This window comes from Anolis sagrei, chromosome 2, assembly GCF_037176765.1.
Source record: "Anolis sagrei isolate rAnoSag1 chromosome 2, rAnoSag1.mat, whole genome shotgun sequence".
Lineage (NCBI taxonomy): Eukaryota > Metazoa > Chordata > Lepidosauria > Squamata > Dactyloidae > Anolis > Anolis sagrei.
Window position 1 is genome coordinate 103,244,185 of NC_090022.1, and position 19,288 is coordinate 103,263,472.

Sequence of the window (19,288 nt, forward strand, 5' to 3'; positions counted from 1 at the left end):
TGAGGTCTTTTCCAACTTTATGATTCTATGAATATTTTCTTTTTATGTGGTTATGCAGATGGCCCATAGGTTCCCTTACAACTCTGTGATTCTGTTGTTCCATCTGCTGTCAGTATGACTTGATATACTTTGCAATGTGCATGTAGTATGGCAGGGGTCCACAAACTTTTAAAGCAGAGGGCCAGGTCACAGTCCCTCAAACTGTTAGAGGGCCGGATTATAATTTGAAAAATAAAACATGAATTCCTGTGCACACTGCACATATCTTATTTGTAGTATAAAAAACACTTAAAAACAATACAATAATTAAAATGAGGAACAATGTTAACAAATATAAACTTATTAGTATTTCAATGGGAAATGTGGGCCTGCTTTTGGCTGATGAGATAGGATTGTTGTTTTGTTATGTGGTTTCAAGTCATTTCAGACTTAGGCTGACCCTGAGCGAGGGCCGAGTAAATGACCTTGGAGGGCCGCATCCGGCCCCCGGGCCTTAGTTTGAGGACCCCTGTAGTAGTGAATGGAGGGCATCTATAATGTGGTCCAGAGAGAAAAATGGGATGACATAGGTTCTTTGCTCTGTTTGATGAAATTGCCCTCTGTGTGTACATGCTTTGCTTAATAAAGAAGGACAGAGATTTGCTTAATTCGAACAGTGAAAAGGGCAGGAAATAAGAATGGGAGGAGTCCTTACCACAGGGAACAAAAAAATTGCAGTAGTTGTTTCATCAGGCTCTCTCAGAGTATAAAGGCATATTTGTGTTGAAAATAAGAATGTCTATAAACATTGTCCAGAATTCTCTGTCAAAATCTATTATGTTTACTTAGCTAAGAAATCCTTCTAGTAAATTGCAAAAATGCAAAATGCCAACAAATATGTCCTGATGGGTACTGGGCACCACTGATGCACATTGGCATGCCCAAAGTAGTGCCTCAATGTGTATTAGTGCTTTTATTTGCTGGTCATTTTTCTGGCTCCCCCACATAATAATGTAATAGCATTACTATGAAATTCCTCAATTTTAAGTCCTGCAGATGTAAGTCTACTTATGAAGACACAAGTCCTCAAGTGAATCCTGACCATTATTTACACCCCTACCTTCTCTCTCCTAATATTTAATAATGCCAGCAACAAATGGTTTATTTCTCATTGGAAAGTCTTGTTAGGGCAGTGGTGTCAAACATGTGGCTCTCCAAGTGTTTTGGATGTCGGTGTCCAGAATTCCTGGCAATTGCACAAGCTGGGCAAGTTTGGGCAAGTTGGAGGCCCAAACAGCTAGAGGGCCACAAGTTTGATACTTCTGTGTTAGGAGCTCTGATATGTCCTATTTAACCTTTCTAATGTGGTTGAAGTCACTCCAGTACAAATCCAGTGGAGCCTGCATTAGTTTTCAAATTGCTAAACATGATGTATTCTTTGAAAACTAATAAATGAACATTCAGCTCATTGGCATCTTTCACATGTCATTACAATATGCTTTTTGAAAGTATATATGTAATTAATTTGATTAATGTTTTGCCTTAACAGTATGGAAAACTGGATATAGAAGGCAGTTGTCAAATATTGATTGATCTTGTAGGACTTTCAGTAGGTGTTAGGCAGTCTCACTTTCCATGGATTAAAAGTGGCATCATTCTCTTTTTTCCTGAAAATAGAATATCAAGAACATGCTTCCAAAAATAAGATCACTTAAATTCTATAATTATACGCAGAGCTCTGTAAGCTCCACAGAATTCTGTACCAAGAAAAATTACTATATATTTCAATGTAATGTGCTTATTTTCCTTCATGCCTATCTTTAGTTTCTGAGTACAAATGAAAATGTTGATAAGGACATGGTTCCAATACTAAAATTCCTTATTTTAACCAGTTTGTAGGATACCTCAAGTTTCTCAAAACACCATCCATACACATATCCCAAAAATGGTCTACTAAAGTAAATTATACTATGAAATGGTGACTGGTATGTGAAGGCTTCATAGATTCAAATTCATATTTTTATCCTCTCTATCTTTTTGATTCTGAAGTGCCAAATGTCTTAGTTTATGCCAGTAAAGCACAATGCTGTTTAAATAACCCAAGAATTGAAAATGCAAGTTCTTTGGTCCTTACTGACATGATAGAAATCACTGGACTGGTTTCCAACAGGTGTTCTTTTACCTTTTCTCTCTTTGCTCTTAATAAATATAAATGATAACATTATCCTGTGAACCAATAGTACTTTGTGGATCATACAATGGTGTACTCAAACTCAAACACATACATGAGTCTGGAACCTGCCCCATATGAATATCTAAACCTACCCACATGAGACATCATGTGGTTTATTTTACTCAGGCATAAACCATGTTGACATTAAATCCATAGAGGTAAGTAGCTTGTGATGCTTTGCATGAAGACATCTATAGTTTTTGAATGGATTTGGGTGGTTGATCAATAGCCAGAGTTTTGTGGTTCCATACTAGGTCTCATACTCAGATTCATTTTTTTTCTCTGCTGAGACATTGCCACTGCATTCTATTTAAAAAGTCCTATCCAAAGGATTTTGATTCCAGACTAAGCGGTAGAAAACAATACACATAGGTCCCATTTTGTTTTGAGAAACTGGTTATAGAGCACTGATACTCTGTACACTAATATACATCTGATATGCCACTATGCAACTTCACATCTAATGGTAAAAAGACACTTGTGATTCTGTAATAAACCCAAGAGTGAAATTACATTATCAAATTATTCCAGAACTACCTCTGAGGATGCTTGCCATAGATGCAGGCGAAACGTCAGGAAAAATGCCTCTAGAACATGGCCATATAGCCCTAAATTTCTAATTCTAAAACAACTGGAAATTGTGAATGGAGCGATTACTACTGCCAACAACAAGGTTGAACAAATAAACATCAACTTGAAGTGGACAGACCCGGCCTTTAAAGAACAAGAACAAGAGATTCAAAGAAAAATCCAGGAAGCAGAAACTCTGAAGAAGTTATTAAATGTTAAGAATGTCAACAACAAGCCTAAACAAATAAATATCAACTTGAGAAAGGCTGACTTGGTTATGGAAGAGAAGGAGAGAAAATACGAACAAAGAGAGTCAAATAAGTCAGGTAAAAAGAAGGCAGGTGTACCAAGAGGAGAAGTGAGAGTTATGAAGGAACTGGTACAGGGTGACTCCAGGCAGTGATCCAGAGACAGGTTATAAGGATGAAGATTTCAAATTGTTGGGAGACAATACAGAACAGACAGAGAGTCAAAAGATGATCCCAAACTTAATCTCCAATATCAATTGGTGAATACAGATCTTTCCAAAAGCAGATGGAAAAGAAAAGTGAATCCCGAAAGATTATGGCTTTTGTCCTGAACCTTGTCTCTGCTACCCCTGAGTTAGAGTTCAGGACTCTGACCTTGGTTCTTGTAATCCTGCTTCGGACCATGTCTGTATCCTGGATCTCTGGCTCTGAGTTCTGGACTGGCTTCTTGACTTTGATGTATGGACTTTGTCTTCAGCTTGTCTTCCTGACTACCTGGCCTGACTTCTGAATACTGACTTTGATTAGTACCCCTAGATTCTTGGTCTTTGATCTATAAACCACGATAACTGAACTCCCTAGCATCTGACCATTGGACTGTAGCTTTGTCGATTGTTTGTTATTGTTCCTGACCTGGCCTGGCACTGTAGTACTTGTCTTCATTAATTGAACTCTTGACCTTGCCAGTGTCCCTGGTTGCTCCATTTCTGTTTTACTGTTCTGTTGTTTTGGCCAGACTCAAGACTTTACTTTTCTTTATAAGTAAATATGGCCTTGGCTTACCTTGCTTCTATTTAATTAAACCTCAGCACTGATACACTGGAAGTCCTGGAACATGACACCCTGAAAATTTACAGAGATATATCACTCCTGGCCGTTTTTAGTGCTGCATTTACATAGGGTTTTCTTTTGTATCCCCTTTTTCTCTCCACAAATTGCTTTTTCATAATACTTTATTAAAATAAAATTAGTTTCTTCCACTGTAGTAATAGCAATTATTTGAGCTATTTATTAATTTTTTTATACTTATAAATGGCCAGACATTATGAGTGCACTAATCTTTAAAAGGAATAAGTACATTACATATATCCTGGGAAGAGCAGAGGCTATTTCACACTATTTATAAATTTGTCTGAGAAGATAGCCTTTATTTGTTACTGTGAGATTGTGGTCTTCTTTGTTACATATCAAACAGCTCTATTTGCTATAATCTCAGTTCCTATTGGTGTTGATTGTGTAGGTGATCTGTTAATTTGGTTTATATTGTAGTTTTTTGTTCGCACATTTTAAAATATTTTCCTGTGTTTGATTATCTGGCTGACCTTATATGTTTGACATTTCCTTGGAATTATGACTGCTCAGTTCAATGATGCATAAAGTTGCAACACAGTCTTACAAAGTTAAGTACTATCGCTGAGGAAAGCACCCTTGGGGATATATACAGTGCTAACAACATTTGTGTAACTATAAAACAATTGGCAATTGGATAGTAAGGCATCCTCAGAGAATAAAGTTTAATTTGTGTAAATTTTGGAATGTTGAAGTATAATTTTAATAAGAGATGAAATGAACAATCTAATAGCCCCCTTGATGACCCATTCATTTATAGTTGTTTATAGTTTTTTTAAGGTGACTGATCACAGGATAGATTCATAGTTTTCTTCCTCTCAAAATAAGATCTTTGCACGGAAAGCAATGATAATGTATGAGTTAATACTGATGTCCATTCTGTCATCTCACACTGATTCCAAATCCATTTTGTATTTCTCAACAAGGTGTCAATGAAAATTACTGTGGTATTAGTACATAAGTGTCTGTGCAGATTTGTTCTCTTTCCAACCTTACTTGGACAAGAAGAGCAATATAATGTATGTTACTACTTTTTTATTCCTTCAGCAGTGAGAAAGCACTGTTATATTTCTAAATAAACATACAAGGCTTTCCTGTTTTTGCCTTTCCTGGGAACTAGAATCCTGCAATAGATGCACTAACTCACCTTTCTTGGTTAATGCTTCAGTAGAAAAGCAAAGCGTATTATTCCTTTATGCATTTTCTACATTGCCTTTATTTCTGAGAAGCTCAGAATTTTTATGCATCATTGAACTGAGCAATTTCTAGCTAGGAAGAAACTTGTCTGGTATAATGGACTGTGATATTATGCAGTAACTATGTACATTAATTGCATGAAATGCTTGTTAAACGCTGTACCTGGTATGCTTATAACAACTAGATTGTATGAGAATTTGTTTCAGATCGTATGAATCCAAGCACAGATCGTATGAATCCAAGCGCATTTACATATGGATCGCAGTTGACAATCTCAAGGGTTCCTTTATATATTTCCTTCCTTAGCAAAATTTCCCAAGTGTTAATAAAACTTTATTTCTACATTCATCACTTGCTGAAGTATGCAAAAGTGAAAGCAACTTTTAATGCTGATAATACATTTAGTTCCATCTGCATTTTAAAAACCTCTGGCCGTATTGATTTGTTGTGTTAATTAAGACAACAAATTTTGCCACCAGAGAAAATTTATTAAATTGTTGTCATTGCTGTACAGATGTCTGGAAATGAAACTAGCATCTTACGAAACAGAAGTTCGTGCAGGAAATACATTACCTTAACATTATAGTTTATTTCAATATAATTAAAAATGTTTCTAGAACAGAATATTTCTTTTTCAAGCAGTCCTTGTTTTAATTATAATGTCTGCCTTTCATTTTCCATTTGAGTTTTTACTGCAGCCATGAAGTCCTGGGGACTAGAGCTGAATTCTCATGCTTGTCGAACAGCTTCAGAACTGAAGGAAAATACAAAAAGTGTCAAAACTAGGATTGCTGCCATGGTGGGCAGAAGCTCAAAATTGATTTGAAGGTCATCTCTGTTCTAGCTCATGCTGAATCCTGACATATTCCAATAAATATCATCATAAGTCTTTTAAAATATCAACTCAGATTACTTTTTGCAAAGCATTTAGATTAATGTAGACTACAGTGAAGCAGCAAGAGGATGCCAGTGACAGAATTGTTCAATAGCAATGAGGAGGGGAAATTACAATTTTTAAACATACTTTAGAAAGCCATATCTAATCAGGCTATGCTCCTGTTTTTATCTTGGTTTTCAAAGGATTCTAAACAGAAGCCAAGAGGAAACCAGAATGTTACACTTGTTACGATTTATTTGTTTATTTATTTATTTATTTAAAGCATTTATACCCCATCCCTCCTGACCTCTGTGGAGGGACTCATAACGGCTTCCAAACAGGCAACAATTCGATGTCAAACATAATATAAAGCATAATATAATATAAATACATCCACAAAATTAAAATAATTCTAAATATGCATTAAGAACCCGCTTGCCAGATTAAAATCACCAGAATTAAAATCGTCATCCAAAACAGTCTAATAAATCTAACAAATCTTGTCTTTCAAGTAAACAAACTATTCTGTGAATGCCTGATTCCATAACCAGAATTTAAGCTTCTTCCAGAAGGTCAGGAGGGAGGGGGCAGATCTAAACTCATTGGGTAGGGAGTTCCACAGCCGAGGGGCCACCATGGAGAAGGCCCTGTCTCTCATCACCACCAAACGCGACAGTGATGGCGGTGGAATCGAGAGGAGGGCCTCCCTGGATGATCTTAAGGTCCTATATGGTTCATAGGGGGAGTTACGTTTGGACAGGTAAACTGGGCCGGAACCATTTAGGGTTTATAGGTAAGCACCAGCAATTTGAATTGAGCCCGGAAGCTAATAGGCAGTCAGTGGAACTGGTGTAGCAAGGGAATTGCCCACTCCCTGTACCCCACTCCCATGAGCAACCTGGATGCCGAGCATTGGACTAGTTGAAGCTTCTGAGACGTCTTCAGAGGCAACCCCATGTAGAATGCACTGCAGCAGTCTATTCATGATGTAACCAGAGCATGGACCACCATGGCCAAGTCAGACCTCCCAAGATATGGGTGCAGCCTGCTCCCTCCACCTCAAGAAAGAAGGTTCACCGTGGCATGGGAGACATCAGTTATTATCACACTACACATGGTACAAATGTTCTCATCCAATTTAACTGCCTTCTGTGTTGCAGTTACACGAGGGGGCATATTCAGGTTAGCCCAGCTCATGTCCCCAAACAGACAACATACAGGTGCTCATGCAAACAAGTATGTATTCCAGTATGTTCCAAAATCAGAAAGTATAGCAGTCATGTGGTAAATTATTAGGATCTTGAAATTTCTTCTGCATCCATTTTCTGAAATTGTCCAACTTACTCTCCTCTGTGTATGTGGCTTAAAAGCACATGGAATGTACAAACCTCACGACAGTTTATAGCCAAATCTATTATATCCATTTTTTTTTTACTTTCTTCAATATATGGAAGCTTCTTGCCTTTGGGGAATATGGAGAAAGTCCCATTATTCTTCAAGCCGAAAACCAGAAAGTAAACCCTTCAACATGATAATGCTTGTAAACTTAAAGCACCTTTGTATTTTGTCAATTTCCAAATGGTAACCCATTTGAAAGCCTTTTTTCTTTTCTAGTTTTTTTTTTTACAGAAGTACCTTTTGTAATGAAGTGTTCTGAGGAACATCCAAAATTGTCTGTTTATTGTAAACATAAAATACCAGTCATGAAACAATAACAGATAAACAGTAATTCACAAAAACAGTGGGCTGTCTGGATCGGTGGGCTCTGGGTCTGTGATTTCAATCAGCAGTGGATTGCCCCGTCTCATTTTATTAAATGGAGGTGTTGAAACCAGACTCCCTGTAGCAGGCACATTCTCACGTATGCTATTTATTAATATGAATTGTGATCAGCTCTGTTTTTTTCATATCAGTGTGGCATCCCAGCACCTAATCCCTGCAAATACAAAAGGTCTGCTGTACTATTTGAATTATAATGATAACAAATAATGTTATTCAGCAGTCTCACACAACCCTTAATTGTTGGCAGGGGAGGAAGGCACCTGCATGTTGTTCATCCATGCTTTAGTCATGACTCTTATCCCAGCAGCACCTCTCCTCTAAGGTACAGTCTGCCATTCCAGTCTATTAATTTGTAGGCCTGGCTAACTTCTTCCTTTACCTTATACCATATGGAGAGATTAACCTTGTTTTGTATATTTCCTCCATCCCCACATATCTTCTAATGGAGAAGGAGGAGGGAGAGCTATGCATCTGTCTACAAGAGCCTTGTACACAACTCACTTTGATTCCTGCCATAATTATAGCACAATGTCTAACACGAACAAAATGCTTAATATATATTTCATGCACAATGATGTCATGTGTATATATGATCTTGTGACTAAAACAAAGGAATAGAGTATTAGCCTTTCATCCATTGATGTTTGTACATCTGATTCTGAATAAAATCATGACAATTGGACCTTTTGGTTGAGTATCAGATTATTCACAATGCTTTCAGTGGTGAGCTATATATTTAGTGAGAATAGAGTGAGAAACACGTTTGACTCCATTGTCAAACTAATCACAGGAAAGGTGTAGGCATTACTGGAATGCTAACTTGGATCATGTGGAATAGGTAGTCCTTTGATCCCTTGTTGTTGTTTGCCCTCAATTTCTAATTCATGGTGACCTTAAGGCAACCTTATTACAAGGGGCTGAGAATATGTGACTCACCTGTTGCCATTTATTAGATTTGCTTGTCCGAGTGAGGAATCAAGCTCTGACCCCCATAGTCATGGTCAATGCTTAAACCACTACACTATGCTGCCTCTCCTTTTGATCCCTATAGCATCGGATGAACTAATTACCATCACTTCCACCACTATAAAAGGCACAATCTAATCAGAATTAACTGCAGAAGAAATTAACCATAGTTGTTGAAGTAGTATTTTATATTTAAAAGTTTCAGATCACTTTGAGCTTTAGATCCTCTGCTTTGACAACTAGAGAATTCAGAAATTAATTTCTGCTGCTTATGAGGTAGAAGAGTCAGCATCATGCAAGTAGTTGTAGTGTAGTGTCCCTTTGGGAACATGTAAAAAGTGCAGATACTGAATTGATTGTTCATAATTTTAGGCTACAGGATTATTTTGAAAAAGAAAGCAGTCACATTTACATGGATTTTAACCAGGCAGATGTGTGAAGGCAAACCCAATAGATACTGTAGAGTAGTGGTTCTCAACCTGTGGGTCCTCAGGTGTTTTGGCCTACAACCGCCAGAAATCCCAGCCTGTTTACACCTGTTAGGATTGCTGGGGACCTACAGGTTAAGAACCACTGCTATAGAGCAATAGCTTATAACCCCAAAGAAAATGAGAGTAGACACCTTTTATTTATGAGATAGCATTAACTCTACCACACGCATCCAACCACTACATGAATCATACTGTCAAGAATCACCTCAGGTGGCATGTCTTTATTTAGGCTCTCCTCCCCTTAAAATGAATATATACTTTCCCCCATCTTCCATTTCTGGCTAGTAAAGACATTAATAAATCATATTATTTTCTCCCAGCATTTTTTGAAATGTCTTTGTGCCATTTAAAATATCTAGTACTGCCCTAAGACTGCAAATGTTAGACTGCTTTCATTGCTGAGTTCAAAATGTCATCTAAGATCTATTATTTCTTTTCTTTTTTCTTTTTTGAGCTGTTCAGTATTTTTTTTCCACTAGCCATTTTTCCACATACAGGGAGAAAAGCTAGAAGTTTTTTTCAGTGTCAGGAGCAACTTGAGAAACTCCAAGAGGATGCCCGGATGTTTTACCATCTTGTGGGAATCTCCTCTATGTCCCTGCATGGGAAGCTGGAGCTGACGGATGGGAGCTCACTCCACTCCCTCAGATCTGAAATGGTGACCTTTCGGTCAGCAGTGCTGTCAGCACAAGCGTTTAACTCATTGCACCACTGGGGCTCCAAGCTGTTAATTAAGATTGAGAAAGGTATATTAAGATATTCTTGCAGGGGAGAAGAAAGAAAAGCTTAATTAATCTCTGGAAGATGTTGGGTACATGATTGGAATGCTCTGAAGACTAGATCCTATCTGAAAAACAATAGTTGCTATTGCTGCATTAGATAAAGACTTTCTTGGATCTCCTTGGATCAAGTGGTTAGAAGGGCAGTTGTGGCTTGCTTTGAAAATGTATCGCAATATGAGGATCCAGTGCTAATTAACTTTGTCACAAGACCTTAAACAAATAGACACTAGTAGTCCCTGAACACTTTCAGGACCTCATCACATGGAGGTCCAGAACCCTGGGGACAGTATGGGAAACCATGGGGCGGCACCCAGATTCATCCCCTTACCATTGTGGGTCGTGGGCTGCCATCCCATGATGTTTCTCTGCTGTTCCCAACTTCCTTCCATGCTCTCTCCAGATTCTTCAGTTAGGAGATGGGTAGTCACTTGACTCCTCGGGGGTCATTCTCTGTGCACTGCCAGCAGGCCCGTAGTCAGGATTTGATTCGGGGGGGGGGGAGGGGGGCTGAGTTTGTTTCGGGGGGGGGGGTGAGTTTGAGTGAAAGAGGGTCTACCCTAGCAAACCTTTTGTATCGTTACCCCAATACCCCCATGCATATGGGATATATTGAGTATGGTGATCAGATCATGATATAAATAAACATAACAGTTTAAATAATGCACCAGTAAGGCCTTTTCACGAACCACCATGAGAATTTCGGGAGGGGCTTTAACTGTGCAAATGCTCCCCTGGTCACCGCCGAAACTTGGGGTTCAAGGCTCAGTGATGAGTCCAGGATCACACCCAAGCTGTGAATCTGCGTCTTCAGGGGGAGTGTGACAGCCTCCTTAGTAGCAGGTGTGAAGGAGTTATAGAGTTGGACATCATCTGCGTACAGGTGACACCGCACCCCAAAACACTGGATGATCTCCCCCAGCAGCTTCATGTAGATGTTAAACAACATGGGGACAATATTGAGCCCTGCGGAACCCCACAAGACAATGGTTGTGGGTTGAACAGGTGTCTTCCAGTAACACGTTTAGAGGAATCATTTTTAATGAAGGATCATTTTATGATATAAAACCTGAAGAAATGGAACAAAACACAGATTTCCTTTTTTCTTTGCTGTTTAAGAGAACTGGATTGGAAAATAAATTGGGGGATGATTAAGGAAGCAGCAATTGTTGACAACTGTTGCAGGAATCGTTCCAAATTAGTGCAGTGAATGATGTGAGACATGAACATTATCATTGTATCAGGACCAATTGGTTACATGTCATTTTCACTGGGAGAAGATGAAGCCCTCATTTTATGAAATGATTTTGAATAGTTATTTATAGGAGCCTGCTAGTGCATACTCTAGCATCTGTAACTATTCCTGAGATTCTTAAACCCCTAGAGGTTCTTGGAAAGAGAGAGAGAGAGACCTGTGATGAAAATAATACGTTTTGACTTCCTCTGCTGTTATCATCTCAAAGTAAACCTTCATGAATTCTGTTTGTTCCTCTTCCTTTTTTCCACTGGAAGTTAGTTCCAGTAAACCTTCAGCAAAATAAAGGAAGAGGAGTAATAAATAGAATTTTTAAAGCTTTGGTTAGCCAAGGCAAGAGCAGATCATGTCAAAATATACATTCCCTTTTCATCATGAGTGTGACCATCTCTCAGTGGAAGACCTTCTGGGGCAGACAATCTTGAAATGGCAGTAAAAACACCTCTGAGAAAAATCCTCTATCCTGAAGTATTTATGTTATTCTAATGCTAAAGCATGATCAGTTTCAAATATGAGTGAATCTCCAAGGTAATTGGTCCCATGAATGAATTGGAAATGAAAAAGTAAAATGTATGTTTGTCAAATAATAAAGGATTACATTATTATTTGGCTATAAATACCAACAAGCTTCAGGATACAATTGATTTCTAATTCACAGAATCATATAGGATCAATTCACAAATGTGACACTGGGGACATGGAACTGAAAAAACCCACATGTAAATTTGTGTATTTGAACCCCATAAATGTAGTCTTCTATTGCAAAGTGAGCTGGATATAACGTTTGTGTCAAACATCTTTTCGCACTTAAATCAGTGGCATTGAATGGCAATGTTAGGTAGTTGCCATGCCCTCCTTCAGCATCCTACCAATAGTTATGATGATTTTAAAAATCCATCCATCTTACTGATAACAAAGTCTTCTTGGTCTAAAGCTGATTGCTAGTCTTAACTGGAATAGACCCACTGAATTAACATATGAATGGTAAGTTAACAACCCTCCAATTGATTGAAGGATCTACTCTAGCAAGGACTCAGAATTTGGTATAGAATCTTATTCAGGAGTTACAAATGGAGAAACCCCAATTGCTTCTTGCTAGGAAGCAGTTGGTGTGAGCAATGGGGATTTGTTTCCCTGTTGCTTGGGAAGCAGCTGACAAACATTCTCATTGTTCCTCACACAAACGATCTTTGACGTGAGGGAGAATGAAGACAGGGACCCTGCTTCTGCCAGTTGCAATGGAGATAGTTCATGGGAGGGGAGTGGGAGCATTAGTCAATGGCTTCCTGAATAAGAGGGGAGCAGACAATGCCAAAGGGTATTTTGCTCCTGTCCTAGTCTTGGTTCCTTTGTCAAAAATTCGAATGCAATATAAATGTATCTTTTCTTCAGTCTTTGTGATTGCATCTTATCTTCAGTTCCATCATTGCAGTAAGGAATTATATCTAAACACAAAACCATAAACTACTAACATAAACTACTGGCCATAAAAAAGCCACATGGAGACCATTCCAGGAAGACCTTGCTTCCCATCTGTGCCCTAAAATGAGCGACAAGCTGAACAGGTGCTTCATGGCTTGTAATAACTAACAGACAGTCAAGTTAATCTTTCTGCTTAGTATTTTTATGATGCAGTTGTGAATTATGTTGTTTGCAGTTGTAATTATACAGCTGAACAGATGGCGGGAGATTTATTTCGAGGCAAGGCATCTACTAAAATAGCCTAGTCTAGGCTCTCCAGCAATTGTTAACTGTAACCCTGGTTTATTAGAATAGAGAAGCATTATACTTTCTATTTCTCCTGAAATCAATTAGAAGGGAAAAGGGCATATGGAGATAGGTATTGTGCACAACAATTAGCCATGGTGGGTGTTATTTAAAACCACAATAGACAGGTGCAACAGTCTTCTACATTTGTATCTTGTATTTTAAAAGGGGAACAAAGGCGGCCACACAGCTAGTATTATTTTTAAATCCATAAATAAAAAGGTATTTTTTGCCTTCATTTTTCATCCTCCTGAGATCCTGAGATTGGATTACAATGGAAATATTTCATTGTAATGAGATGATGGCAGTACTCTTCATAAGCAACAGACAATAATCAATTTGAATTAAACCAAAATAGATTGGGATCATCAAACATGTCCTTAAAAGGCATACCTAAATAAAGTCATTTTGACCAGTCAGTTCAATGTTTTTAATGATGCGATTAGCTGAAGTTGAGATTTTGTTTCAAGGACACAGAATGCTTTCTCTCTCCATGTGTGTGTGTGTTTATAAAACTTACCTATCAACTTAAATCAGTTTCATAAATTTCATTGGGTTTTCTTAGGCAAGAAATATTCGGCGGTGTTGCTACCTTGTTCTGAAATACAAAATGCCCCCTGTATTAAGAGTGGGGTGGGAGGGTTCTTGGATTTACTGAGGAAATGTGAACATGCAGATAATAGTGATTGTTACTGAAAATAATAACTTCTGACTGATGCATACCATAGAATAGTGCTGGAGTACCTAAATGCCCAAAGAGAGCACCTCTATAGCATTTCTAGATCCTTAGTTAGTATGAACTCTTTCAATCTAATGGCTGAAATTCAGGATTTATTAATAAAATGCCTTCCAGTGGTAAGATGAAAGACAAAAGCCAACTATCACAGTTTCTCCTTGTGTGATCTTCTTGATTCATATATTTAGCCTTCTTGACCATGCTGTGATGTTTCTTGGCCACATGTGTCCTGGATTTCATCTGTGAAATATTCGAGGATATGCTTGTGAACATGATTGGATATGGAATGGGGAAGGGAGCATGAGCAGGGAGCTATTCTCCTAGTATAATTATGATTATTTGTAAGAAGGTAACTGCTTTGCTGTACATTTTTAGACAAAACCTATTGCTTATCTTATGTCTAATCAGTTACTTAAACCCAGAACTGAATGCTTTTATTTTAAAAGCATGAGAAAAAGGAAGAAGATATTTACCATTTTTCTCTCAATTTTACACAATTGATTCTGTATTGAACAGCAGTGTTATTGAGACTGTTGACATCTTTTGATTTCAGTTTTGACTTGCAACTGCTTAGCAAGTAAGTCCATAGAGGACACCCTGCTTAACGTTTCGTAAAACCCCAACAAAGATATTTCCTCTGATCTAACGTGGTTCCATGTCCCCCTTTCTCTAGGTACACAGTCTTGTACAATGGAAATCAACAAGAACATGACAAGCTTCCAATCCACAATGATCCAGAATCCCAAGAGTCCTGCTTCTGACCAAGGTCCCAGAACATGCATCTAGCATGTAGGCGAGTCTCAAGATAGTTGTGCTCTCGGGATGGAATGCCAGGTCAATGTTGTCTACATTGCCATCATCTCTCCTGCATTGATTTGGCACCTGGACCAGCAACAATCATGTGTTTGCTGACAAAAGCAAATGGGCCAAGTTGGCATAGGAGAAAAAAAGAAGATATTTTGATGTTGCTGCAGAGCAATGTATAAACAAGTCCTAGTGCTTTGTGTATGGTGAACAAACAACAAGCAAGATCTTTGGTTGTTCTTGTGATTTCTCCAGTTGAAGTGTTTGTACGCACACATCTTTTTGTTATGTGGTGACCATATGAATCTCCCACCAGATGTTGAGGTTTGACTTGAAGTGCTAACATCAAGCCACAGTTTTGCTTTACCAAAAATGAAAACTGGGACATTTTTCTCAATTGTTTTAAATAATGAATGCTTACTCAAGAAGCACTTCCTACCCTCAACAACAAAAGAGAACATCATTTGTACATTATTTCCTTTGCCTCCCCCACTCAATATATTTCTTTGCCCATCAAAGAAGAGCTGAAATGTGTCCCATGGAAAAATAATTGACTGTAAAATGAAAGTATAGTCTATGCAGCCCTGCAGCTCCAACGAGGCTGATCTTTTAAAAGCAAAATGGGCATTGGATATTAGCTAGTTTCCACCTGTAAGGTGTTGCTGTTAGTCTCCTCCCGTATCTTAATGAGATTTTTTATGGGATAAGTACGGGACAGCTTTGAAGGAAATGTAGATCCAGGGACAGAAGTATTGAGAAAAAAGAGCTATTCTGTAATAGCGCACTAAGTGCCATCTTGATATGCCTGTACCAGTTTACATGTGAACATCTTTTTATACTTGAGGGATTCATCCAAAAAATAGCCCTACTTGGGTTAAGTCATGTAGTTGCTCTCCATTCCTTTAAGCACAAGCTGGGACAGGGGCTCAGGGACAGTGTGAGATGAACACAGTGCTTACTTGAGTGCCTTTAGGTTTGTCAGGGTTTACTGGTGGTCATTCTCCTACTTGATAAAAGGATGAGAGCCCCGTGTTCAGAAGGTAGCAAGCTATCAGCCAAAGTTAATCCAATGATCCAAGCAACAAGAGGGAGAGGACTGGAATCCAGACCTGGTATTGAAGGTAACAGCAGGGCAAGCCACAGGGTTTGCTAACACAAAGAAGAGTAGGAGGAAGAAGTTTAACATGGCAAGTGTGTTTTCAGAGGGAGAAACATGCAGCTGACACTGAAGAGCATTCATTGGGTTACAGTGGTTCAGAGCTAGGCAGAACTGCCTTTGATCCCTGAGGCACCAAACTACACGCAGAGCTGGTTCAACAGCTTGTAAATCAGAGCTGAGAACTGTATAGCCAGGCTGCATCTTCCAGCATTCCTCTCTATTGTCTGTACTATCTAGGGCTGGAGATAGTACAGACATGGTGTAGCCCAGGAAACGAGGAGCCGAGGTCATGCACCTGGGAAATCTGCACCTTGAGAATGTTTTCTTTTCCTAAACCTTTCCCAGAATCTTTAGCTATTTCTTCTACATAGCAGGCCCTTTACTAGGATGTTGTATCAACTATGTTCTGCATGCAGGTGTTATAGCATTCCCTTTGGCAGGAATCCCCACCCCACCCTTTTTTGCATGCTGCATCAACAGGCATGGCTATCGATCCAGGGATGCCTGGAGTCTGGTTTACATGCCACTGGAAATGTACCAGTCCAGACATGGACCCGCACTTTCCTTGGCTAAAGATCTCTCCCAAAGGTGGCAACCTTCCTCTGGAATACAGATACTTCGTTACACTGCATAAATATGTTCAGATTTTTTATGTATAAAAGAAAGTCTGAAGTTATTTATTATTTGTTTGTAAGGGGATTATTTGTTTCCCATTAAAGACTTCTGAGTATTAGAGCTAAAAAGTATCTCTTGTTTTCATTTTACCTCCTTTTGGTTCTATTGTCACATGACAGTAATTCACTATATAAAAAGGAAGAAAACAAAGACAGATCAAATGCAATTCAGTGACACTTTATTCTTGTTTGACTAACTAGTGTGATACAATCTAAGGATATCTATTGGGAGGGCAACTCCATGGCTACTGTGTGCTAGTGTTGTTCTGCCGACTCTTGGTGCTCATTTAGCACATTGAAAAGTCATTCCTTTAGACACTGCACAGTAATAACAAGCTACTTCACTACTTTAAACTGCACATCCCAAGTTTTAAAATTCTTTTTTTTATCACCAATCCCTTCCTCCTCATCCCACTCACCAGGCTTCTTCTGCTGACTGACATGCATGCTGACACCCAAGGGATTCCTCTCAACAGAAACTAAAATGCTTCCTGTTGTTTGGAATGGATTTGTTTCCTCTTTACACCAAACAAGGTATCTCTATCTCCAAACTAGCCTCTCTTGGAGTCTAATTCTGGTAATCTGGGGTTCTGCCAATGGCCACACTCCTATTATATCAGCATTTTGGGGGTTTTTTTCTCTTGTGTCAGGAGCGACTTGAGAAACTGCAATTTGATTTTGGTGTGAGAGAATTGGCCATCTACAAGGACGTTGCCCAGGGGACGCCCAGATATTTTACCATCCTGTGGGAGGCTCCTCTCTTGTTCCCACATGAGAAGCTGGAGCTGACAGACGGGAGCTCACCACGCTCCCCGGATTCGAACCACCCACCTTTTAGTCAGCATTCTGGCTGGCACAAGGGTTTAACCTATTGCACCACTGGGGGCTCCAGCATTTTGGTTATTCACAGCTTTTATATGGCATCCTTGGCCCACATTCTAAAAGTTTGCAATGCCTTTCTGGAAGTATAAGGTCCAAGATATAATTTGGTTGAAATTTTTGATCTCTGGTTACTTCTCTACTCCCTGAATTTCCCTCTTCACTCTGCCTTAGGATTTTGTTTTTGAAATTGAATTTGGGTTTTGTGGCCCACCCTTGTTTTGGAGATTCTCCAGGCCACATGGGAGGCTTTCTCCATAGTAACTTCACATCAGTAACATTTCAGAAGGAAATTTATTTGACTTCTCTGAGATGCTATTACATCCCAGGTGATCCAAAGATACAGCTAGAAGAATGTCTATCTGAAAACCATATTTAATTAAAAATCAGATACAGGATTTGTGATCTTGAATCACTCCTATGTAAGTTTAGTTGCTTTCAGGGATTATTGCGAGCAAGTACATATTCTATTATATGATGTATTTAGGAGACATGATTTTCTGGTGAATAAATCCATGCTTTATTGATGATATGTTGGTTGTTCTGGAAAATCCTTCCCAAATCAGGTGACACTATTTTTTCTATATAATAAATAAACGAATTAAGGTGTTTATTCATGTATTTGTTTACATTATTTCTTTTCTGCCTAACTCCTGATATAAGGACTCAGGGCAGCTAACAGCAAAATGGCATGATGTAAATTAAAAACAGGGCAAATACATAGAAAACAAAACAAAAAAACAATCAAATCTTCAGTGTCTTGAAGCATAAAAACAATTTTAAAATGATAAAAGTTCATTTAAAACTAGATTTAAAAACTACACAGCCCCCCCCCCCCACCCCTCAAGATCCCATTCACCCCATCCCCAGCAGCCTGGTCCTCCTCATTTATTTATTTATTTATTTATTTATTTATTTATTTATTTATTTATTTACAGTTCTTATATTCCGCCCTTCTCACCCCGCAGGGGACTCAGGGCGGATTACAGTAAACACATATATGGCAAACATTCAATGCCAGTTTGACAAACAACATTTAACAGACAAAGGCTATTTAACTTTTTTTTTTTTCTGGCTGCCAGGGGAGCTGCTGCTTTTCATCGTCCATCAACGACACCGATGAAGTTCTTCCGCATTCCACATTCCCCGGAGTCTTCTTTCTTTATGGCCTCATAAATTAGTTAAATTTAGCCTCCCACACAAGGTGGTACCTTATTTTCCTACTTGACAGATGCAACTGTCTTTCGGGTTGCAAAGGTCGACAACGGGCTACACAATGGCTGGACACCCACTCCAGCCCAGGCTGGCTTCGAACTCATGACCTTTTGGTCAGAGTGATCTTAATGCAGCTGACACTCAGCCAGCTGCGCCACAATCCCGGTGAACTACCTGATGCCAAAAGTACATTTTCACTTGTCTGTGAAAGGCAAATGGGGATGGGGCCGTTCTGGTCTTTCTGGGGTGGAAGTCCCACATTCAGGGAATTGCCACTGAAAAAAAGCCCTCTCCATTGTTCCCACCAAATGAGCTAGAGAGAGGGCTGGGATAGAGAGATGAGCCTCTACAGATGATCTTAGAGTTCTGAAAGACCCATACAGAGAAACACAGTTCTTTAAATAACCTGTATCCAAGCTACATGGGACTTTATGGGTCAAAACCAGCAATTGGAATTGTGCCCAAAAATGGGTTGGCAGCCAATGCAGTTGCTGCAACAGAGGAGTTGCATACTTCCTGTAGTCAAGCCCAGTTAATAACCTGACTACCACTCTTTGGTAACCCACCGTTGTCATATAACAACAATGAGTCCCATGACAAGCAACAGGTTTGACCTGTGTTCCAATTAACTGAAATACTTCTGTCGGTTTCTATGGGAACATGCCACAAATTGCTAGATTATTGCACTAGGTTTGTATCTACACTGTAGTATTAATGCACTTTAAGACCAATTTAACTGTCTCTGCTAAAGAGTGCTGGTGCCTCCCCAAACTACAAATCCCAGGAATCTATGACATTGAGGCACAGCAGTTGAAGTGCTGTTGACAT

General features: G+C 39.0%; 1 protein-coding gene across 3 annotated transcripts in view; it reads left to right on the forward strand.

The window, feature by feature from the left end:
- HTR4 (5-hydroxytryptamine receptor 4) overlaps positions 1 to 16,424 on the forward strand; it is a 207,847-nt gene extending 191,423 nt beyond the window's left edge. For 2 of the 3 annotated variants that reach the window (XM_060765046.2, XM_060765048.2), the window contains one exon: positions 14,403 to 16,424. In XM_060765046.2, coding sequence (XP_060621029.2) covers positions 14,403 to 14,490 — 88 coding nt within the window. In that variant the 3' untranslated portion in view covers positions 14,491 to 16,424. The remainder of the gene's footprint in view (positions 1 to 14,402) is intronic. The other variant, XM_060765049.2, reaches the window with a different exon arrangement.
- Positions 16,425 to 19,288: the final 2,864 nt, after the last annotated feature.